This window comes from Globicephala melas, chromosome 12, assembly GCF_963455315.2.
Source record: "Globicephala melas chromosome 12, mGloMel1.2, whole genome shotgun sequence".
Lineage (NCBI taxonomy): Eukaryota > Metazoa > Chordata > Mammalia > Artiodactyla > Delphinidae > Globicephala > Globicephala melas.
Window position 1 is genome coordinate 27,471,798 of NC_083325.1, and position 25,186 is coordinate 27,496,983.

General features: G+C 36.4%; 1 protein-coding gene across 2 annotated transcripts in view; it reads right to left on the reverse strand.

Annotated features, from left to right (window-relative positions):
• The window catches only part of ALMS1 (ALMS1 centrosome and basal body associated protein), a 228,570-nt gene that overhangs the window by 99,063 nt on the left and 104,321 nt on the right, over positions 1-25,186 (reverse strand). For both annotated transcript variants that reach the window (XM_060309646.1, XM_030877577.2), the window contains one exon: positions 12,997-14,840. In XM_060309646.1, coding sequence (XP_060165629.1) covers positions 12,997-14,840 — 1,844 coding nt within the window. The remainder of the gene's footprint in view (positions 1-12,996; positions 14,841-25,186) is intronic.

Below are 25,186 nucleotides of genomic sequence, written 5' to 3' on the forward strand. Positions count from 1 at the left end.
GGAAAGGCTGATAAGCCTGAGTATGACTGCCTCCTCCTCCTTTGGCACCAGCAGAAAATTTAAACTGCCCATATATAGACTTTTTTCTCAGTTCCACCCTACAAAGCCCTCTCTGCTGTGCCCAAGACAGCCTGGACCTACTTGTGCCCACCCACCTCTTCCCAGGGGTTCCCCTGTGTGAGTAATAAACTTCCTCTCAAATTCTCTGGGTTTGAGGAGTGTCTGAAGCCTAGGTATCTGAACAAAATTTTGGGTGGGAGTCCATCCCACTTCTGCGGGATGGCCACAACCACTAAAAAATAAACAAAGATGTATATTAAAACAGCCAATAAGGAGAATAAAATGGAATAATAAAAGATAAATCATTAATACAAAAGAAGGCAAGAAAGAACAAAAACCATATGGTACAAATTGAAAGCAAAATGTAATATGGTAGATTTAAATCAAATAATACCATTCTGACACAAACTCAGAAAATGAGAAAGAGGTTTTTTTCTAAAAGCCACTGTAACTCTGCTGTCAGGACACTCCAAGAAGATTATAGACCAATATTAGCAAGCTGAATTCAGCAATAAATATAAAAAGGGACAATATGTCATAATCAAGTGGGATTTATCCCAGTAAGAATAATATTTGAAATCTAATCAATATGTTTATATAATATATATAATATTATATAATAATATAATTCATATCAACAGACAGGAGAAAACAAATATGATCATAATACAGCAGGGAAAAGCATGTGACAAAACTCAACACCCACTCACAGAACTCACAGCAAACTAAGAATATGAGAGGGCATCCTTAATCTCATAAAATGCATCTAATAAAAATCTACAGCTAACATCAAATTTGATGAAACACTAAATCCACTCCCCCACCCACGCAAAGATGGGGAATAAGGTAAGATGACTGCTCTTACTACTTCTGTTTAATATTATACTGAATGTCCTAAACAGTGCATCAGGCAAAAAAATAAAGACATGAAGATTGGAAAGGAAGAAGTAAAACTGCTCTTCATGCCCTGGCAACGTGAGTGTCTATGAAGAATAGACATTAAAGTTGAGGATATCACTAAATTTAAACAAAGCACTCCCTAAATCATAGGGAAGTTACTAGACACAAATTGAGGACAAATAGGTATGCCTCAACTTAACCACCAGAAGTATTACCTTGCCTAAATTCCCTATGGTCACTGCACACAAATTGCCTAAATTATCCTGGAGTAAGCAAGGAAGCTCTGACCCAGTGAGTAAGAAATTAAAATTAAAATTAACTTGTTGGCACTGATAAACTGGTTTGACAACAGCATTTGTATATACAATCAACAAATAACTAGAAAATACAAAATCTAAAATACCATATACAGAAGTATCATAAAACAAAATAATGAGGAATAAATTTAATGAAAAATGTGCAAGCCTACACACTGAAAATTACAACATCTTACTGAGAGACATTACATAAGTAGGGGGAAAAAACATGTTCATTCATAGGGAGATTCCATATTACTAAGATGTCAATCATTCACAAAATGATCTATAGATTCAATGCAACATTGAACAAAATCTCAGGAGGTTTTTTTGGAGAAACTGAGAAGACTATTCTAAATTTTATACAGAAATGCATAGAACCTAAAATAGCAAAAAATATTGTTGAAAATAAAAACAAGGCTGGAGGACATAACCTGATTTCAAGACTTATTATAAAGCTACAGTAATCAAAACATTATGGTATAGCTGTAAAGACAGTTCAAAGGAACAGAGTAGAAACTCTTAAAAATAAACCCACATGTAAAAGGCCGATTGATTTTTGACAAAGATGCGAACTAAGTTCAAAAAGGAAATAATCATTATTTCAAAGATGGTGCTGGAATATCCAGTGAAAGAAAATGATCCTAAACTGTGTAAATTACAGTATATACAGAAATTAGTTTGATATAGATCACAGACTTAAAAAATAAAGCTAAAACTATAATTCAAGATGAAAATATAGGAGAAAATTTTCATAACACTGGGTTAGGCAGTATTTTTAGACAAGACACAAAACAGTACTAACCATAAAAGAAAGATTTAGAATGTCCATCAACTGATGAACACACACACACACACACACACACACACAATGAAATAACACCCAGCCATAAAAAAGAATGAAATTTTGCCATTTGCAACAACATGGATGGACTTGGAGAGTATCATGCTAAGTGAAATTAAGTCAGAGAGAGAAAAACAAATCCTGTATGATATCAATTACATGTAGAATCTAAAAAATACAATAAACTAGTGAATATAACAAAAAAGAAACAGACTAACAGATATAGAGAACAACCTAGTGGTTACCAGTGGGGAGAGGGAAAGGGGAGGGGCAATATAGGGGTAGGGAATTAAGAGATACAAACTATTATGCATAAATTAAGCTACATAAGCTGTATATATCGTACAACACAAGGAATATGGCCAATATTTTATAATAACTATAAATGGAGTATAACCTTTAAAAATTGTGAATCACTCTATTGTACACTTGTAACCTATACAATATTGCACATCAACTATACTTCCAACAGAAAAATTAACAAACTGGATTTCATAAAAGTTAAAACTTTTTCTTCATCAAAAGACACCAGTTAAGAAAATGAAAATCAAACCACAGACTGTGAGAAAATATTTGCAATACACAGAGGATCTGTATCTTGAATATATTAAAAATTCTTAAAGTCATGAGACAATCCAATGGAAAAATTAAACAGACACTTCATAAAGACATAAAAATGGCCAAGAAGCACAGAAGCAATTATCAGCATCATGAGTCATCAGGGAAAAACAAATTAAAACCACAATAACATACCATTTCACATCCACATTTAGAATGGCTAAAATTAAAAATAACTGGAGGGACTTCTCTGGTGGCGCAGTGGTTAAGAATCTGCCTGCCAATGCAGGGGACACAGGTTTGAGCCCTTTTCTGGGAAGATCCCACAGGCGGCGCAGCAACTAAGTCCATGCGCCAAAACTACTGAGCCTATGCTCTATAGCCAGCGAGCCACTACTGAGCCCACGTGCCACAACTACTGAAGCCCGCGCACCTAGAGCCCGTGCTCTGCAACTAGGGAAGCCACTGCAATGAGAAGCCCACGCACCACAACGAAGAGTAGCCCCCGCTCGCTGCAACTAGAGAAAGCCCACGCGCAGCAACAAAGACCCAACGGAGCCAAAAATTAATTTTTTAAAAACCCTGGATATACCAAGTGTTGCAATGTAACTTGCATATGCTGTTAATGAGAACGAAAAATGGTACATTCAGCTCCAGTTTGGGGTAATCAGTCATAACCCATTCAGTCTCTCCCACTAAGTGCAGCTATAAAACCTAGACAAACTACATGGAGCAGCTCTTAGAAGACTCTTGAAAAATAGGAGCAGGCAAATTGGTGAAGACCAGCAACATCTGAAGTACCATTAAATTGGTGATGAGTTAGTTTATCATTGTTTCCTTTAGTATCCAATGACCTGAACTCAGTAATAGAGTCTGACACTTAGAAGTGGACATTAGCACAGACAGAAAGACCTCCAGAAGAAGCCCTCTAATTCAGGCATGAGGAGTGGAAGCAGAAATAGTGTGAAAAAATCCCTTTTTCTTTTCTCCCTTTCTAGTAATCTCAAGCACTCAAGTAATCTCATGGAAGCATTGGTACAGCAGTAACAGGGACCAGAAGAAGTTTAAAATTCTGAGGGGGGGAAACCCTCCTCTTTTACCAGAGAAGGTGTGGTCTCAAGAGGGTGAGGTGAACCTGTGTTGATTTTTTTTTTCTCTTTACTGAGCCACCTGGCACTGACACAAAGTAGCCACAGGAAGCACATAAAAGAGAGGGGTAAATTAAGCCCTTGCTTTCTGTTCTGAGGACCAAAAAAGGGGAGCTCAAGGAGAAACATATAGAGGAAAGCCCCTATTATAACAGTTTAAATATACTGACAATACCACAAGTTGGCGAGGATGGAGAGTAACTGAAACACTTGTATATTCCTAGTGGAAATACAAAGATACAGCCACCCTGGAAAAACAGTTTAGCATAGTTTAGTTCTAAACAGTTCTTGTAAAGTTAAACACACACATATACCACATGACTCAGCAGCTCTAACTGTAATCACCCCAAACTGGAAACAACCCAAATATCCTTCAAAGAGTGAATGTATCGATAAACTGTATTTTTTTAAACTTTTTATTGCTTTATGCTTGTAATAAAGCATTAAAAAGTAAAAAACTGATTCATAAAATGAGATGGGTAAATCTTAAATATACTTTGTAAAGTAAAAGAAGCCAAACCCAAAGGGCTATTATATATTTCATGATTTCATTTACATGACACTCTGGAAAGGTAAAACTTGGAAGAAAACAGATCAGGAATTGCCAGGGGTCAGGGGAGGGACTGTCTATAAAGGGATGGCATGCGAGAATTTTTGGACTGACAGAAATGCTTTGTATGGAACTGTGATGTGGATTTATCAAAACTGATAGAACTATACACCACAAAAAGTAAGTTTTACAGTATGTAAATTTTATAGTATATAAATTTTTTAAAAATTAACCAAGATATTGGGGCAAAATGGAATACAGGATGTAAGAAATGAATCTAACTGTATTATAAATGAATCACATCCTCATGCTGAAGTCTATAAGGAAGAAAAAAGCTAACCCAGGAAACAGAAACAATGTCTGGACTGTATACTATACATAAAACCTGTACTCTAGGTGGAAAATTTGTTTCTCACCTGGGTATGGGATAAGAATTCTGAAACTTTATTTATATACTAGGGTAAATATACTGTAAATAATAAGAGCCATGTTTATCACCATTGGAGAAAGAAGTTACAAATAAAGAAAGGGAAAAGGCTAGAATCAACCCTGTGGTTTTGGACTAGTTGGAGGTATCGACTTGTGGTTTAAAAAAAAAAATACATACACACACACACACACACACACATAATAGAGATGGAAATGAATATAGGTGTATGTATATGCATGAGTTAATACCTATAATCTTTAGTTTTATTCACTCAGAGGGGCAAGAAGCAGCGTCATCCTAGTAGCAATGAGCAAACCTCATTGGTTTCTGAACACCACTTTCCATTGTTGAAAGTGGGGTACTAAAGTCCTTGACTATTACTGTATTGTTGTTTACTTCTCCCTTTAGATGTTAGTATTTGCTTAATATATTTAAGTGCTTTGATGTTGGGGGTGTTTGTGTGTGTATGTGTAGTGTGTGTGTGTGTGTGTGTGTATGACTGTTATATCATCTTGATGCATTGACTCCTTTATTATTATATAATGACCTCCCCTTTGCCTATTGTTACTATTTTGTCTGCTACAAGTATAACCAGCCCTGCTCTCTTTTGGTTTCTACTTGTAAGGAGTATCTTTTTCCTTTCCTTCACTTTGAGCTCACATGTCCTTAAAGCTAAAGTGAGTCTCCTGTAGGCAGCATATAGTTGGGTCTTGATTTTGTATCCATCAAGTCTTTTGACTGGAGAATTCAATTCATTTACATTTAGAGTAATTATTGATAGGTAAGGTCTTACTTATACCATCTTACTGTTTCCTGGCTGTTCCGTAGTTTTCTTTTTCCTTTCTTCCTCTCTTGCTGCCTTCCTTTGTGAACTGGTGATTTTCCGTAGTAATATTTTCTGACTGCCGTCTTTTTGGTGAATCTACTATACATTTTTGCTTTGTGGTTACCCCGAGGCTCACATAAACATCTTACAGAAAACAATATATTTTATATGATAACAACTTAACTTCAATCACATACAAAATCACTACCCTTTTACTCCTCCCACTTTTATGGTTTTAAACACCCCACTTTTCAACAATGGATAGATCACCCAGATAGCAAAATCAACAAGGAAACATTGGACTTGAAGCATACTTTAGACTAAATGGACTTAACGGACACCTACAGAACATTCAGCAGCTGAATACATTCTTATCAAGCATACACAGAACATTCTCCAAGTTAGATCACATATAGGCTGCAAAACAAATCTTAGCAAATTTAACAAGATTTAAATCATACCAAGTACCTTTTCTGACCACAATGATATGAAACTAGAAATCAATACTGGGGGGAAGCAGGAAATTCTACAAATATGTGGAAATTAAACAACACAGTACTGAATACAAGTATGTCTAAAAAAATCAAAAGGGAAAGCTAAAAATATCTTGAAACAAATGAAAATGTGAACACAACATATCAAAACCTATGAGACAAAAGCAGTTCTAAGAAGGACATTTATTGTGCTAAACGCCTTTATTAAGAAAAAAGAAAGGCCTCAAATAAATAACTTTACATCTCAAGGAATGAGAAAAAGAACAGACTAGCCCAAAGTCAGCAGAAGAAAGGAAAATAACAAAGATCAGAGCAGAAATAAATGAAATAGAGACCAGAAAAATAGAAAAGGTCAATAAGATTAAGAACTAGATTTTTGAAGATAAACAAAATTGACAAACCTTTAGCTAGACTAAGAAAAAAAGAGAGGACTCAAATACATAAAATCAGAAATGAAAGAGAAGACAAAGCAACTGATACCACAGAAATATATAGGATCATAAGAGACGATTATGAACAATTATATGTCAACAAATTGGATAACCTGGCAGAGATGGAAAAATTGCCAGAAACATACAACTTACCAAGACTGAATCATGAAGAAAGAGAAAATATAAACAGACCCATGGAGTAAGGAGATAGAATCAGTAATCAAATCTTCTCAACAGAGAAAAGTCCAGGGCCAGATGGTTTAAGTGGTGAATTCTAACAAACATTTCAAGAAGAATTAACACCAATCCTTCTCAAACTTGTCCAAAAATTGAAGAGGGAGGAACATCTGCAAACTCATTTTATGAGGCCATCATATTACCATGATGATCCAAAGCTAGATGAAGACACTACAAGAAAACTACAGACCAACAGCTGATGAATACAGACATAAAATTTCTCAACAAAATATTAGCAAACTGAATTCAACAGCACATAGAAGAATTATACACCATGATCAATTGGGATTTATCCCTAGGATGTAAGGATAGTTCAACATATACAAATCAATAAATATGATATGCTTCTTTAATAGAATAAAAGATAAAAATCATATGATTATCTCATTAGATACAGAAAAAGCATTTGATAAAATACAACATCCTTCAATGATAAAAACTCTCAACAAATTGAGTATAGAAGAAACATCCCTCAACATAATAAAGGTCATGTATGACAAACCCTCAGCCAACATCACACTCAATGGTGAAAGGTTGAAGCTTTCCCTCTAACATCAGGAACAAGATTAAGAGTGCCCACTGTCACCACTTTTACTCGACATAGCACTGGAAGTCCTAAGCAGAGCAATGAGGCAAGAAAAAGAAATAAAAGGCATCCAACCAGAAAGGAAGAAGTAAGTTGTCTTTGTTTGTACATGATATGATCTAATATCTAATAGAAAATCCTAAAGATTCCACCATAAGCTGTTAGAAATAATCAATGAATTCAGTAAAGTTGCAGGATGCAAAAATCAACATACAAATATCAGTTGTTTCTATACACTAACAACAAAATATCTGAAAAGAACTAAAGAAAACAATCCCATTCACAACAGCATCAAATCAATAAATACCTAGAAATAAATTTAACCAAGGAGCTAAAACATCCGTTCACTGAAAACTAAAAGACTGTGATGAAGGAAACTGAGGAAGATGCAAACAAATGGAAAGACACATGAAATGTGTTCATGAACCAGAAGAATAAATACTGTTTAAACATCCATACTACTCAAAGCCATCGATAGAGTCAATGCAATCCCTACCAAAATTCCAATGCCATTTTTCATAAAAAGAGGAAAAACAATTCTAAAATTTATATGGAACCACAAAAGACTCTGAATTGCCAGAGCAATTCTGAGAAAGAACAAAACTGGAGGCATCATACTTTCTGATTTCAAACTATACTACAAAGCTATAGTGATCAAAACAGTAAGGTGCTGGCACAAAAACAGATACATAGATCAATGGAACAGAACAGAGAACCCATAAATAACCCCCCACATATACAGTCAACTAATATTTTACAAGGGAGCCAAGACTACTCAGTAGGGGAAGGATAGTCTCTTCAATAAGAGGTGCTGGGAAAACTAGATATCCACACGCCAAAAAAATGAAATTGGACTCCTACTTTTACCGCTCACAAATTAATGTGAAATGGGTTAAAGACTTCAACATAAGACCTGAAACCATAAGCTCCTAGGAGAAAACACAGGGGAAAACTCCTTGACATTGGTCTCACCAGTGATTTTTTTGGATGTGACACCAAAAGCACAAGCTACAAAAGCAAAAATCAGTAAGTAGGACTCCATCAAACCCCAAATTCTCTGTACAGCAAAACAGTCAACAAAATGAAAAGGTAACCTACAGAAGAGGAGAAAATATCTGCAAACCATATATCTGATAAGCGATTAATATCCAACATATATAAAGAACTCATAAAACTGAATAACAAAAAAACAATCTGATTTAAAAGTGGGCAGAGGAACTAGAACTGAATAGACATTTTTCCAAAGAAGATATACAAATTACCAACAGGGAGATGAAAAGGTGCTCAACATCACTATTTATCAGGGAAATGCAAATCAAAACCTCAATGAGATCACCTCACACCTGTCAAAAAGGCTATTATCAAAAAGACAACAAATAACAATGTTGATAGGGATGTAGAGAAAACAGAACCTTTATGCACTGTTGGTGGGAATGTAAATTAGTGCCGCCACAATGGAAAACAGTAGGGAGGTTCTTTAAAAAATTAAAAATAGAACTACCATATAATCCAGCAATCTCATCTCTGGGTATACATCCAAAGGAAATGGAAACAGGTATCTGCACTCCCACATTTGTTGCAGCATTATTTACAATAGCCATGGTATGGAAACAACCATATCCTGTGTCCATCAATGGATAAATGGATAAAGAAGACATGGTGTAGGGACTTCCCTGGTGGTGCAGTCATTAAGACTCCACACTCCCAATGCAAGGGGCCCGAGTTCGATCCCTGGTCAGGGAACTAGATCCCACATGCATGACACAACTAAGAGTTCGCATGCCACAACTAAGGAGCCCGTGAGCTGCAACTAAGACCCAGCGCAATAAAATGAAATGAAATGAAACAAAAGACATGGTGTATATATACACAAAGGGATATTATTCAGCTGTTAGAGAGAAGGAAATCCTGTCACTTACAACAACAACATAGATGGAGCTTGAGGGCATCATGCTAAGTGAAATAAACCAGACAGGGAAAGAGATATACTGTATGACACCATTTACATGTGGAACCTAAAAAAGCCGAACTTGTGGAAACAGAGTAGAATGCTGTTTACCAGGGGCTGGAGGGTGGGGGAAAAGGGGAGATATTGGTCAAAGGGTACAAACTTCCAATTAGAAGATGAATAAGTTCTGGGGATCTATGCACAGCATTGTGATGATAGTTAACAATAATGTACTATATAGTTGAAAGTTGTTGAGAGTAGATATTAAATTTTCTTACCACAAAAACTATGTGACGTGATGGAGGTGTTAGCTAATGCCATCATGGTAATTATTTTGCAATATAAGTGTATCAAATCAAAGCACTGTATACCTTAAACAATGTTACATGTCAATTTTATCTAGTAAAGCTAGGGGAAAAAAATCTTATTCTCCAAAACAAAAAAAAAAAACGAGGGTTCTTTGGGGAAATAGTTGATTTCAGGGTAGTGGCAAGGTACAGGAGCCAACATGAAAGTGTTCTCAATAGCTAAAACTAAAACAATTTGAGTAGTATTGGATTGTAATCCAAAGAATGAAATAAATACCCCTGAGTTCATACTAATGTACATGGAAAACTAAAGGAATAAATAAATGGGGGAGGAACAACAGCTCTTGCTTACAGAAGAATTCCAATTAATAAACGTAGAAGGAATAAAGGAAATATGAAAACTCCATTAGAATACCAGAGTAATAATTGCTACAAGCAAGATCCACTGAAGGATGCTTAAAATTAGTGGTCAAAGTTTAAGCAGAAACAGGACATTTGCATAGTCTAGCAATACCTCCCTTAAATATTTAGTATCAAAAAAAAATTAGTATCTACAAAGGAAAAACATTAAGTTTACAGTGGAGAATCTTGGTAGATACTACTTTAGCCAAGTGATCAAGGTTAACATCACTAGTCATGCATATCAACTTAATGTGCTCCCTGATGAAATGCACTGAAAGTGTATAACCCCAATCTAATCTTGAGACAACATCAGACAAAGCCAGATGGAAAAGACTTTTTCCAAAATAACTAATTCTCTTCAAAGTGTGAAAGTTATGAAAAACAAGGAAAGTCTGAGAAACTGACACAGATTGGAGGAGATTAAGGACACAACAACTACCTGCAAGGTGAGATTATGGAATGGATCTGAAACAAAAAAGCTTCATTTGTGGAAAAAACAGGTGAAATCCAAATTGGTCTATACATTTAATTATAATTTTATATGAAGGAGAATTTCTTAGCTTTGGTAAATATTTTATGGTTATGATGCTAGGGTAAAATGTTAACATAAGGGGAAGCTTTAGCAAAGGGTATATTGGCAACCTCTAAAATAGGCCCCCAATGGGACTTCCCTGGTGGTCCAGTGGTTAAGATTCCACGCTCCCAATGCAGGGGGCAAGGGTTCAATCCCTGGTGGGGGAACTAAGATCCCATCCCGCATGCCACATGGTGTGGCCAAAAAAAAAAAAAAAAAAAAAAAATCCCCCCAATGATCTCTGCCTCCTGGTATTCATGCACTTGTGTAATCCCTAACCCTTGAGGGTTGGCTGGAAATAGTGATTCATTTCTTTCTAGTAGAATGTGGCAGATGTGGTGAGATTCACTTCCAAGGTTAGGTTACAAAGTAATGACTGTGGGTTTTGTCTTCAGCACTTTCTCCTGCAGTCTCAATTGCTCACTCTGAGAAAAGCTTTGCTGTCATAGCTGCCATATGGAAAGAAGAAACTGATTATTTCTGGCCAATAACTGTGTGAGTGAGCTTGGAAGGACATTCTCTTAGTCAAGCCTTGAGATGGGACCACAGCTGTAGTCAATACCTTGTTTGCAACCTTGTGAGAGACCCTAAGCCAGAAGCACCCAGTTAAGCCATGCCTAGATCTCTGGCCCACAGAAACTTTGGGATAATATTTATTGTTTTAAGCTGCTACATTTCAGGGTAATAGGTTACACTGCAATAAATAACACAGGAACTCTACTGTTTTTTGCAGCTCCTCTGTAAGTCTAAAATTATCTCAAAATAAAAAAGTTTAATACATATATAAATGTTTTATGCATATATATATGCACACACACAGATAAGTGTGTGTATGTATATACAGTTAGAATTATTTACAGACTCTGGAGTCAGACAAACTAGGTTCAAATGCCACCTCCAACACTTAATGGCCATGTGATCTTAGGCAAAACATTTAATTTCTCTAAGTATTAGGTTTTTAAAATCTATAAATTGAGGTAATAATATCTACCTCCGGATGATTATACTAAGTATAAAGTGATACACACATTGACTACAATGCCTGGCATTTAGTACATTCTGAACAAACAGCATTATTATTAGTTCATATTTAAAATCATCTATAATTTTCTTCTCATTCAAGGAATTCAGCCCCAATAACTTGGCATTTTATCACTTAGAAGAGTTTAAGTATTGTATGTAAACTTGTCAATCTTTTAATTTCTAAACATTTTTCACACACAGTACTGATCTCTATAACACTCTACTATTTATAATAGTATTGAAATCAGAGATTGACCTTGTTTTTTCCTGCCCCAATCCAATTCTCAACCACTAATTTTTCAAGCTATAATGGACCTTTAAGCTTTCCAACCCTTTCCTTCCATCAGTCATCCATATATGAGTGCCAAAGATATTAAATGACTTGTCCAAGAGGACAGTTGATAGAATAGTTTAAGTACGGTTTAGGATTCAGGAGAGACAGTACCACGTGGTGAACAAGCTCTTGCTTAGACTGAACAGACTGCATTATTTGAGACAATGAGGTTTGCTTGATAGCAATGTCAGTGTCTCAGTTTCCCAGAGGGCAAATAAGGGTACCACCACCTACCTCATAGGGTTATCACAAGTATTAAATGAGATAACATATTTAAGTCCCTCACTGCCATGACTACCACATGCCGATGTCGATTACACATTTTTTCTCTCTTTGTAAGGCCAGTGCTCTCCACTCTGAAATACTACCTTCTCAACTATAAGGTGGAAACATTAAACACAGACAGTAATTCGTTTAGCCATATGGTAAAAGACTCACTAATGTAAAACTGAATCAATGACAGTCTTAAAATCAATCTGAATAGTATAAATCTAATGCATTTATCCCTGAATTGGGTTTCCATTCCTACAATCATTGTGAAGTAATAAGGCATCACATCAGGGACCACATTAGGTTGACGTGCATTACTGGTGATGTTAACCTTGACAACTTGGCTGAAGTGATGTCTGCCAGGAAATTTCACTTTTTTCATTCTAAGTACTAAATATTTGAGGGGAATCATGAAATGGAAACAAAGAGAAGAGAGGGAGCAAAGCCTGGTCTTCAGCATATTTCCAATGTAATAAATAAGGAATTAGTAAATTGTACCACTCAATGATCAAAGATTCTTCTTAGAGTAATTCACTGCTTTAAAATACTTGATGTCAAGTCGTTTTCCAAAAGCTCTTTGAGAGTATAAATACATTACTCTCAGGTGTTTTCTCTTAGTTAGGTGTTTATTCCTTGACAGAATTCTAGCTTAGGCAGATACAACCTCCCCTAAGAGAAATCATACTGCCTCTCCCCCAAGAACTTACATTTGCTTAAGTATTTTAAACCCTTTATCATAAATTCCATCAGCTTGCTTGTAATCACAATGAGACTCACCGAACTGCAGATACTGGAGTCCCTTCTGGATTGGAATATCCTTCCAAATCTGAAATGTTCACTTGTGTTTGCCTTGAGGTTACTATCTGGTTATTCTGAAAAGGTATGGTTTTCAAGTCCTGGGAAATAATATCACTATCTGGAAGAGGAGACTGTACAACTTGGAAGTCCGGTGAAGATTTAGGTCCTAGAAAACCTAAAGATTCTTGATCCTGTGCTACAGGTTTACTGGTCAATAATTTGGAGGTTGGTTCCAGTGATTCTGAAGATATAGTCTGTAGGTCAGAGTTAAACTCACTATTCATCCTTGTTTTAGAGGCAGGATGCAATGAATGAAATCTTTTATCTAAGGTTCCACTATCCAACTTGGAAGGAGTCTTGGGACAAAGAGTTATACGAACACAAGAAAGTGCTTTTCTATTTGAAGGTGGAGTAGATGCAGATGTTACTACTGTACATTGATTTGGGGCTGATGGGGAGGCCACATCACTGAATTTGCCTTCAACATTTATCATATCAGAAATGTGTAATTTAGGCTCATGTTCATTATTCTTTTCTACTATATAATCCTGACCTTGAGGAAAGGAAGAATGGTGTTCTCCCATGTGGTGATCTACATCTGGGGCTTTGCTTTGTTCAAAGAGCTGACGTTGTTCAAGAAAAATGCGAGAAGGAAGGTCTGAAGCTATATAATCCTGACTTTGAGGAAGGGGAGAGTGGTTTTCTCTCAACTGATTATCTTTATGTTGGGTCTTGCTTTGTTTAAAGAGTTCTCGTTTTTCAAGAAAAACACGACAAGGGAGATTTGCAGCTACATAATCCTGATGTTGAGGAGGGGGAGAATTGTGTTTTCTCACACGGTGATCTGCATGTGAGGCTTTGCTTTGTTCAAAGAGCTCTTGTTCAAGAAAAATGTTCGAAGGAAGATCTGGAGTTATAGTTACATTCTTCTCTTTTACTCCTAGTGTGGAACTGGGTCTGCCCATGTTAATGAGAGTATCGTTATCAGAAAAATGAACTTCCTTGAAATTGCTATCATTTGCACTGGTACTGGGCTTAGAATGACTGCCTTTACAATCTGATCTTTCTAAGGGTTTTTCTTCTTGGTGAGAATGTGCAACAGATAATTTTTGGCTTTGCCTACTATTTTCTGCTAAAATAGTCACAGCTTTATCTGGTGACTGACTAATGATTTTAAATGATGAAGGGGAAGAGGTTTTCTCTTTTAGATCTCTAGTAGGATTTTGCTCTTCAGTGATATGAGAACTAACTAGCCCCACAGATGCTCCAGTACACTGGCTACCTTCAGTAACACCAACCTTAAGAAAAGAGGAATCTGAAAAGCATTTAGAATGTCGGTGAGATGAGAAAATGATGGAGGTAGTAAACTTTTTCATGGGTTCTGGGGGCAGCATTTGTGATGACGACTGACAATCCATTTCTTCAGGTGGCATACAAGCAGGTTCTACTAATTCTGATAGCCAAGGGTCCAACTTTTCACGGAATGGCATTCGAAGACCCTTGCTAATTTTCAAGTCATCACCTATAAAGTTTTGAAATGGGGAATGACTTTGTAACTGCAATGAATTCCAAACTTTGAAATGGGAGTTGTTCTGGTCCAGTGATTTGGCAAGGTTGATGTGCCCAGTTGTCCATGATGATGGGCTCCGTTGTCCTCTGATCATTTCTGAGGGTTCAGCAGATCTGAAAACACAAGGGTGGCTGTCCAATTGTGGCCGTTCAGCTGTTAGAGTCCTGAAACATCCTTTTTCATGGCTCTCAATAATAATGTGACTACATACAGCTTCTGGCTTGCATTCTATCCCCTGTGGACTCTGTAAACCCTAGAAGATATAAACAAGTTCTTACTTGACGTGGTCCAAATAGTTATATAAAAATTAGATTCCTATCTAGGCTAAGATCTGACCATGAAGGTAATGTTGATCTTTTATAATGAAACAGGTAAGAACACAACAAGAAAAATACAGCTAACTATAGAATAAAATGGCTCATGATAAATAAGACCACACAGTTAATTTCTTCTAAAAATTTTCACTGAAGTAACAAAAGCAAAGACTACTACTCACCTTTTTTGTTCTAGTAACAGAGGTCCCTTACCCCAACTTCTGCTGGTCACATGACTGCCAGCAGAGACATTTCCAGTTTCTTCTGCAGCCAGATGTGACCATGTGACTAGGTGTAGGCCAATGGGATGTGAGCAAAAGCAGTAAATACAATTTCTGGTTCCTGTCCTTAAAAAAATCAAGTTCCTGACCTCTATGTTTCCCTACCCCAACCATCATTACCATCACCATTACCTTTGCCAACTGAAAATGGTGATGTCTAGAACAATCTTGGGAAGCCAAATGTAAGGATGGCTCAGCGGCCCACCCAGTTTGGTTCCTCAGAAGACCTCAAGAAGCAGAGCTTTCTTTCCTACCCTGGAGAAAAATACAGTTCTACCTTATTTGAGCCACTGTATTTGAGTCTCTGTTACAGAAGCTTGGCCTACAACCTAATATTTAACATTAACAATAGGAAAAAGAACTAGTACCTCTTTCTGGGGTATAGGATCAGTGCTTAAAGATAAATATAACATTTCTTTGAGATTTCGGTGTTTTACCTATAAAGTTATAACCTGGCATTCTATTTAACTTTAGTGCCACATTTGATTTCATAGAAAAATATTTTAAATTATGGTGCCATTTGTCACATAATGGAGGAGATGTACTTTTCCCTATTCCTCCTGCTAAGCAGAACTAAAAATCCTGGATATTATATATACAACAAACTTAAAAAGAATCTGAAAGGTGTAGAGGAAAAGGCAGACTGGCTAGGGACCTTGGGACCTGAGGAGTAACAAGGTAGTGAGATCCCTGGGTTTTCTTTTTACTTCAAATATCCCAGACTTGGAGGTGAAGACAGCGACCCATGAACAAAGAGCACAGAAGAGCACAAACAGCACAAAAGCTCTAACAAAAACCTGCTCTCGTTAGCTAAAAAACAAGCAAAGGTAAAGTTTAGCAAGACACAAAACGTTTAGACAATAACTGCTCTCTTCCAGCCAAACATCACAGAAAAACACTGTGGCCTCACCCACACTCACACCAGCAAAAGCCAAGTGAGGAGCTTGAGATCTATCCTTTCAAAACTCTAATAAGGAACCCCAACATCCAGGCCAGTGTGGAATTAGAGATGATCAAGCAAGATCCCAGAACTATTTTCAACCCTGATGGCTACTAATGAGCTACCCCTCCCTGTGATGTCAGTAGAGACGACATGGGGAGACAGCTTTCATTCCCACTTAACAATAATGAGGTGCCTCTCTCTCTCCCAGCTGCAGACTGGAAGAAAAGATTTGCAAATCTCATATCCAATAAAAAATTTACAAAGAACTCTCAAAATTGAGGAGTAAAAAAAAAAAAATTTTTAAAACAATCCAGTCCCCCAAAAGGGGCAAAACATATACATTTCACTGAACAGGACAGAGATGGGAAATAAGGGCATGAAAAGATGTTCAACACCATTAATCATTAAGGAAATGGAAATTAAAACCACAATGAAATATCACAACACACCTATCAGAGAATGGCTAAAATAAAAAATAACGACAGGACTTCCCTGGTGGCGCAGTGATTAAGAATCCGCCTGCCAACATGGGTTTCAGCCCTGGTCTGGGAAGATCCCACATGCCATAGAGCAACTAAGCCCGTGCAACACAACTACTGAGCCTGTGCTCTAGAGCCTGTGAGCCACAACTACTGAGCCTGTGCTCTAGAGCCCATGAGCCACAACTACTGAGCCTGTGCTCTAGAGCCCATGAGCCTAGAGCCCGCGCTCTGCAACAAGAGAAGCCACCACAATGAGAAGCCCACACACCACAATGAAGAGTAGCCCCTGCTCGCTGCAACTAGAGAAAGCCCGTGCAGCAACGAAGACCCAACGCAGCCAAAACATAAATAATAAAAATAGAATAAATAAATCTAAAAAAAAATAATGACAACATCAAATGCTGGTGTGGCTGTGGAGTAATGAGATCACTCACACATTACCGGTGGGAATGTAAAATGGTACAAACGTCAAACAGTACAAATGGTGTGGAAGTTCTCAAAAATTTAAAACATGCAATTACCATATGACCCAGCAATAGTAATAAAGACCTATGTTCATCAAAAAGCTGCAGAGGAAGGTCTATAGCAGCTTTATTTGTAATAGCGAACAACTAGAAAACTACCAAGTTGTCATTCAACAGGTACATATTTAAACAAATTGTAGTACATCCATACCATAGAATACTACACATCAATAAAAATGAACAGACTGTTGATATTGAATATTCTGCAGAGAATTATGCTGAGTGAAAAAAAGCCAATACTAAATGACTGCACACTGTATGATTTCATCTATACGAGTCTTAAAATGACAAAATTATAGAAATAGAAACTAGATTAATGGTTGCCGGGGGTTAAGAAAGGAATGGGAATAAGAGAGAAGTGGATGTAGCTATTACAGGGCAACATAAGGGACCCTTGCTGTGGTGTAAACATTAAGTAGCCTGACTGTATCAATGTCATTATCGTGGTTGTGATATATTGTTACAGATTTGCAAGACCTCATCATTGTTGGAAACTAGGTAAAGGGGAAAAGCAATCATTCTATATTATTTCTTACTACTTTATGGGAATCTACAATTACTTCAAAGTAAAATGTTTATATTTTTAAAAAGCCAACAAACTAATTAAACACCACTGGACAAAAAAACACTTTAAAAATGTGATATTTATTCCATGGCTTCTTATTACCCTGACACTGCCTGACATATCACTGGGAAATAAATATTCCAATTGGAAATAAATACTCCAATGACTAAGAATCATAAACTTAGTCCAGCCTCTTAAAGCAGGGCATAATTAGATTTATATTCATCCCAAGAGACATTTTTTCCTCCTTTCCAATAATCTGTATCTTACAATTCTTTGGAACACTCCAAACCCTACAGCCTTCCATCACCTCTTTCAAGCTTTATAATAATTATAAACAGCTTTCAAATAACTTTTCCATTTAAAAAATTCTTATAGCTTTGGTATTTGGCAAATAAATTTTAGTATTTTCATATAACCTTTTCCAGATAAACCGTAAAAACTTATCTTATATCCCAACAATGTATCACATGTTAAAAGCTACTATTTAACTCAACAAAATCCAACACTTTTTTTTAAAATTCAACACTCTTTAATGATAAAATCACTCAGTAAACTATAAATGAAAGGGACTTCCTCAAACAGATGAATGGCATTTACAAAACATGCACAGCTAACATTATACTAAATAGTGAAAGATCAGATGCTTTTTCCTTAGGATAAGACCAATACAAGTATGGCCATACTTCCTCTTATCATCTGGAGGTTCTAGCCAGGGCAATCTAGAAAGCAACTTAAAGAAATCCAAAAAGGAGAGGAAGAAGTACCTCTATTTGCAGATGACAAGATCTTCTGCACAGAAAATAGCAAGAAAATCATAAAAAACCAACTAGGACTAATAAGCAAGTTCATTAAAGTTTAGGATGTGAGCTCAACAGACAAAAATCAACTGCATTTCCATACACAGTGAACAATCCAAAAATGAAATAGAACAATTCCATTCACAACAGCATAAGAATAAAATACTTAAGACTATATTTATCAAAATAAATAAATAAATAAAACTAGTACACCACAAAACATTACTGAAATTACAGAAGATCAGAATAAATGGTAAACTGGCCCAATGGAGAGGAAGACTTAATATTGTTAAGATGGCAATATTCCCATATTGATCTACAGATTCAAGGCAATTCCTAACAAAATGCCAACTGGCTTTTTTTTTTTTGCGGTATGTGGGCCTCTCACTGTTGCGGCCTCTCCCGCTGCGGAGACGTGCAGGCTCAACGGCCATGGCTCACGGGCCCAGGCACTCCACGGCATGTGGGATCTTCCTGGACCAGGGCACAAACCCGTGTCCCCTGCATCGGCAGACGGACTCTCAACCACTGCGCCACCAGGGAAGCCCCCAACTGGCATTTTTTCTTTGCAAAAATTGACAAGCAGATCCCAAAGTTCATACAGAAATTCAAGGGACCCACTGTAGCCAAATCAATCTGGAAAATGATGAACAAAGCTGGAGGACTCAAGTTCTGATTTCAAAACTTATCACACAGCTACAGTAATCAAAACAGGGTGGTACTGGCACAGGAACAGATATATAGATCAAGAGAATAGAACTGACAGTCCAGAAATAAACACTAACATTTATGATGAATTGACAAAAAGACCAAGAAAATTCATAGGGAAAGAATAGTCTTTTCAGCAAACATTGCTGGGACAACTAAAAGAATGTAAAGTGTAAAAGAATGAATTTGCACTCCATATATTAAAAAATGCCTCTAAGGGGACAGGCAACAAAAATAAAAAAATATATATGTAGTTGTCCAGTTTTCCCAGCACGACTTATTGAAGAGACTGTCTTTTCTCCACTGTATATTTTTGCCTCCTTTGTCATAGATTAGGTGGCCATAGCTGCATGGGTTTATTTCTGGACTTTCTAGAAAAGCAGTAGTTCCAATGACCTATATTTCTGTTTTGGGGCCAGTACCATACTGTTTTGATTACTGTAGCTTTGTTGTATAGTCTGAAGTCAGGAAGCCTAATTCCTCTAGCTCTGTTCATCTTTCTCAAGATTGCTTCCACTATTTGGGGTCTTGTGTTTCCATAAAAAGTGTAAAATTTTTTGTTCTAATTCTGTGAAAAATGTCCTTGGTAATTTGATAGGGATTGCATTGAATCAGAACACCCCCTAACACCATACACAAAAATAAACTCAAAATACTTATTTGCAAAGCAGAAATAGAGTCACAGATGTAGAGAACAAACGTATGGTTACCAAGGAGTGAAGGGGGAGGTGGGATGAACTGGGAGATTGGGACTGACATAAAAACACTACTATGTATAAAATTGATAACTAACGAGAACCTACTGTATAGCGCAGGGAACTCTACTCAATGCTCTGTGGTTACCTAAATGGGACAGAAATCTAAAAAAGAGTGTGTGTGTGTGTGTGTATATATATATATATATATATCTGATTCACTTTGCTGCACAACAAGAAACTAAAACAACATTGTAAAGCAGCTATACTCCAATAAAGATTAATTTAAAAAAATACACACCAAATTAAAAAAAATACAGGTGCATATAATCAGTGAAAGACCCTTCTCAAAGAAAACTAATGTTAATACTTTTGTTGTTTATTTAAAGAGAGAAATCTTAATTACATAAGCTCTGGTTTGGGAATTTTTCAGTGAATTTGAAATATTAAAGATCTCTAGATTAAAATAAAGACAGGTACAATTTGAATCCTTCATATATAATTTAGTTTTAACAAGGAAATTTACAAATTTGAGTTTAAATCCATCACAGCATTCAGTGGTAAAGGGTTTCACAGGAACTCAGATTAACTCTTTTGATTCACTTCAGTAGGAAAAATAAAAACTGGAAAATAAAATAATAAAAGTAAAAATATATAAATTAGACATCAAAACTTAAAACTCTATCAAAATGTACAATCAAGAGAGCTAAAAGGCAACCTACAGAATGGGGAAAAGTATCTGCAAATCATATATCTGATAAAGGGTTAATATCTAGAATATATAAAGAATTCTTACAATTCAAACAAAAAAATAACCCAATTCAAAAATGGGTAGAGGTCTTGAATAGACATTTCTCCAAAGAAGATACATACCTGGTCAACAAGTCCATGAAAAGTTGTTCAAATCAATAATCATCAGCAAAATGCAAATCAAAAACACAATAAATTGTCACTTCATACCTGGCATGGCCATTATAAAAAAAAAACAACAGGGCTTCCCTGGTGGCACAGTGGTTGAGAGTCCACCTGCCGATGCAGGGGACATGGGCTCGTGCTCCAGTCCGGGAAGATCCCACATGCCATGGAGCGGCTGGGCCCATGAGTCATGGCCGCTGAGCCTGCGCGTCGGAGCCTGTGCTCCGCAGCGGGAGAGGCCACAACAGTGAGAGGCCCACATACCGGAAAAAAAAAAAAAAAAAAAAACACAGGAAGTATTAAGTGTTGGTGAGAATGTGAAAAAATTTAAATCCTTATGCACTATTGATGGTAATGTAAAATGGTATGGCTGCTATCGAAAACTGTATGGCAGTTCCACAAAAACATAAAAATAGAATGACCATATGATCTAGCAATTCCACTTCTGGGTCTATACCAAAAGAATTTAAAAGCAGGGTCTCAAGGAGATATATTTATATGCTCATATTCACAGCAGCACTATTCACAAGAGCCAAAAGGTGGAAGCAACTCAAGTGGCCACTGATGGATGAATGGATAAACAAATGTGGTACATACATACAATGGAATATTATTCAGCCTTAAAAAGGAAGGAAACTCTGACACATGCTACAACATGGATGAACTTTGAGGACGCAGTTTAAGCAAAATAAGTTGGTCACAAAAAGAAAAATACTGTATGATTCCACTTTTATGGAGCTACCTAAAGGAATCAAATTCAGAGACAATTTAGAATGGTGGTTGCCAGGGGTTGGAGAAGAGGCGGGGATAGGAGATCGTGGTTTACTGCATATAGAGTTTCAGTTTTATAAGAAAAAGAGTCCTGAAGATTGGTTGACAACCATGTTAACACAGTTAACACCATTCAACTTCAGAGTTAAAAATGGTTAAGATGATAAATTTTGTTATGTATTATTTTAGCACAATTTTTAAAAATAAAAATAATTTAAAATTGCCTCAAAGGGGATAACAGACCTAGATATAAGAACTAAAACTAAATCTCTTTGAAGATAATGATGAATTTTTGTGACTGTGGGTTATGCCATGATTTCTTAATATGACACCAAAAGCACAAGCAATAAAAGAGAAGTATAATTTGGACTTTGTCAAAATAAAAAACTTGTAGGACTTCCCTGGTGGCACAGTGGTTAAGAATCCGCCTGCCAATGTAGGGGACACAGGCTCGAGCCCTGGTCCTGGAAGATTCCACATGCCGTGGAGCAACTAAGCCCATGTGCCACAACTACTGAGCCTAAGCTCTTAAGGTCCGTGAGCCACAACTACTGAGCCTGTGTGCCACAACTACTGAAGTCTGCGCACCTAGAGACTGTGCTCCACAACAAGAGAAGCCATCATAATGAGAAGCCCGCGCACTGCAATGAAGAGTAGCCCCCGTCTGCCACAACTAGAGAAAGCCCGCATGCAGCAATGAAGACCCAATGCAGCCAAAGATAAATAAATAAATTTATAAAAAAATTAAAAACTTGTGCTTCAAAGGTCACCATCAAGAAAGTGAAATGACAGTATAAAGAATCTGAGAAAATACGTACAAGTAATATATCTGATAAGAATCTAATATTCAGAATATACAAAGAATTACAATTCAACAGTAAAAAGACAATTAAATTTTAAAATGGGCAAAAGATCTGAATAGAGATGTTTCTGCAAAGAAGATAAATGACAAATAACCACATGAAAAGACATTCAGTATCATTAACCATTAGGAAAATAAATTAAAAACAAGATGAGACACCACTTCATACCCATCAGAATAACTATAATCAAAAAGGCAGAAAATAGTGACATTGAAAAGGTTTTCTAGTATGAGAAACTAGAACCCTCATACACTGTTGGTGGGAATGTAAAATGGTACACTTTTTTTTTTTTTTTTTTTTTGCGGTACGCAGGCCTCTCCCTGCTGTGGCCTCTCCCGTTGCGGAGCACAGGCTGCGGACGCGCAGGCTCAGCGGCCATGGCTCACGGGACTAGCCGCTCCGCGGCATGTGGGATCTTCCCGGACCGGGGCATGAACCTGTGTCCCCTGCATCGGCAGGCGGACTCAACCACTGCGCCACCAGGGAAGCCCTGGTACAGTTACTTTTGAAAGACAGTATGGCAGTTCCTTAAGATGTTAAACATAGAGTTATTGTATGTCCTAGCAATTCCACTTCTAGGTATATATAGCCAAGAGATAGGAAAGCATGTCCATTCAAAACCTTGTACACTTATGTTTATAGCAGCACTATTCACAATGGCCAAAAAGTGGAACAACATGTCTATCAACTGGTGAATGGATAAATAAAATACAATATATCTATACAATGGTATATTATCTGGCAATCAAAAGTACTGAAGTACTGATTCATGCTACTATGCAACATGGATGAATCTTGAAAATACTATGCTAAGTAAAAAAGAAGGCAGTCACAAAAGATCACATATTAAATGATTCCATTTATATGAAACATCCAGAATAGGCAAATCCATAAGGAGAGAAAGTAGATTATTGGTTGTCTAGGGCTAAGGGAATGGAGGTGGAGGGGTAGAATGGTAAAAATGTTCTAAAATTTAGTTATTGGCCAATTCTGTAAATAAAGTAAAAACGACTGAATTATATATTTTAAATGGGTGAATGTTACTGTATATAAATTGTAGTGAGATAAAGCTGTTACAAAAGTACTTTTAGCTGATATGTCCTTTATGAATTTCCAGACTATTTCTTAATTAAAATTTTCACCTAACAGAGCTACTTGCGTTTTGTCAGATTATTCACTCATTGCTCAGCTTAATATCACAAGTCACAGACTTCATGTAACAAACCAGAAAGGAAATAATAGTTCCTCCCTGTCACATAAAACAAACAAAACTAAACACACACATGCACATGTACACGCACACACACAGCCACACATACACAGTCATCTAGCACTAAAAGTAAAAATCTACTCTCTACAAAGAAATGAAACATGGATTACTATTTCATGCAAAACTCCCTTGAGGTAACAGCCTCGCAGTCCAGTGGTTAGGACTCTACGCTCTCACTGCCGAGGGCCCTGGTTCAATCCCTGCTTGGGGAGCTGAGATCCCACAAGCCACACGGTGCAGACAAATAAGTTAATTAATTAATTAATAAGTAAGTAAAGCTTTTAAAAAAATAAAAATTATTTTTAAAACTCCCTTGAAAATCAATAAATTTATGGAAACAAATGTTTTAAAAATAAATAAGGGTTATTTTAAGCTTGAGTGTAAAATTTTAGAAAAATCTATAAACTACCATGGAATTACTGGACAGGATTAATTGTCTAAGTTGTTCATAATTTTATATTTTAGGACCTCAAAGTCAAAACTTAAAAAAACCCCAAAAACTACAACAGTTAAAGCAATTTCTACTTGCACTAGAACCAATGGGTATGCTAAGTCTTCTTTTAAAATGTTTTCTGGAAAAACTTGAAAATCTTGCTATACATTTAAAATCAACCCTAAACCTACCGGGATGCGAACTTCATTATTTATATTCTAAACAACAGTAAGTCTAAGCAACAATACTTTGTATGCGTGTGGATATTTTACAGCTCTGTAAAATACATTCTTTCGGAAGAATGTTTAATGTAAAAGCAAGCACAACACACACAAAAGATCAGAGACAGAATATAAAAACATATTAGTCAACTTATATGCAAATGTTTTATAGAGGTAAAATTCACATAACATGAAGCTAACCATTTTAATGCATATAACTTGTTAGCATTTAGACCACCTCTATCCAGTACATAACCATCACCTCTATCTAGTTTCAAAAGGTTTATCAACCCAAAATGAAACCCATATCCATTAAGCAGCTACCCCTTCTCCCCTCTCTGCTCAACATTTGCCAACTATTAATAAGCTTTCTGCTTCTGTTAATTTACCTATTCTGGATATTTCATATAAATGGAATAATATGTGACCTTTCATATCTGGATTCTTTCACTCAGCATAATGCTTTCAAGGTTCACCTATACTGTAGCATGTATCAGAAATTCATTGCTATTTATGGCTGAATAATATTCCATTGTATTGGATATACCACACATTCTTTATCTATTCATTAATTGATGGACATTTAGCTATTTCCAACTTTTGGCTTTTGTGAACAGTGCTATTATGAAAACTTATGTACAATTTTTTGTTTGAACACCTGTTTTCAATTCTTTTGGGTATACACCTAGTAGTGGAATTGCTGGGCCATTATTCCACACTATTATTATTTGTTACTCTATATTTAACTATTTGAGGAACTGCAAAACTGGTTTCCACAGTGACTGCACTATTTTACACTCCCACCAGCAATGTA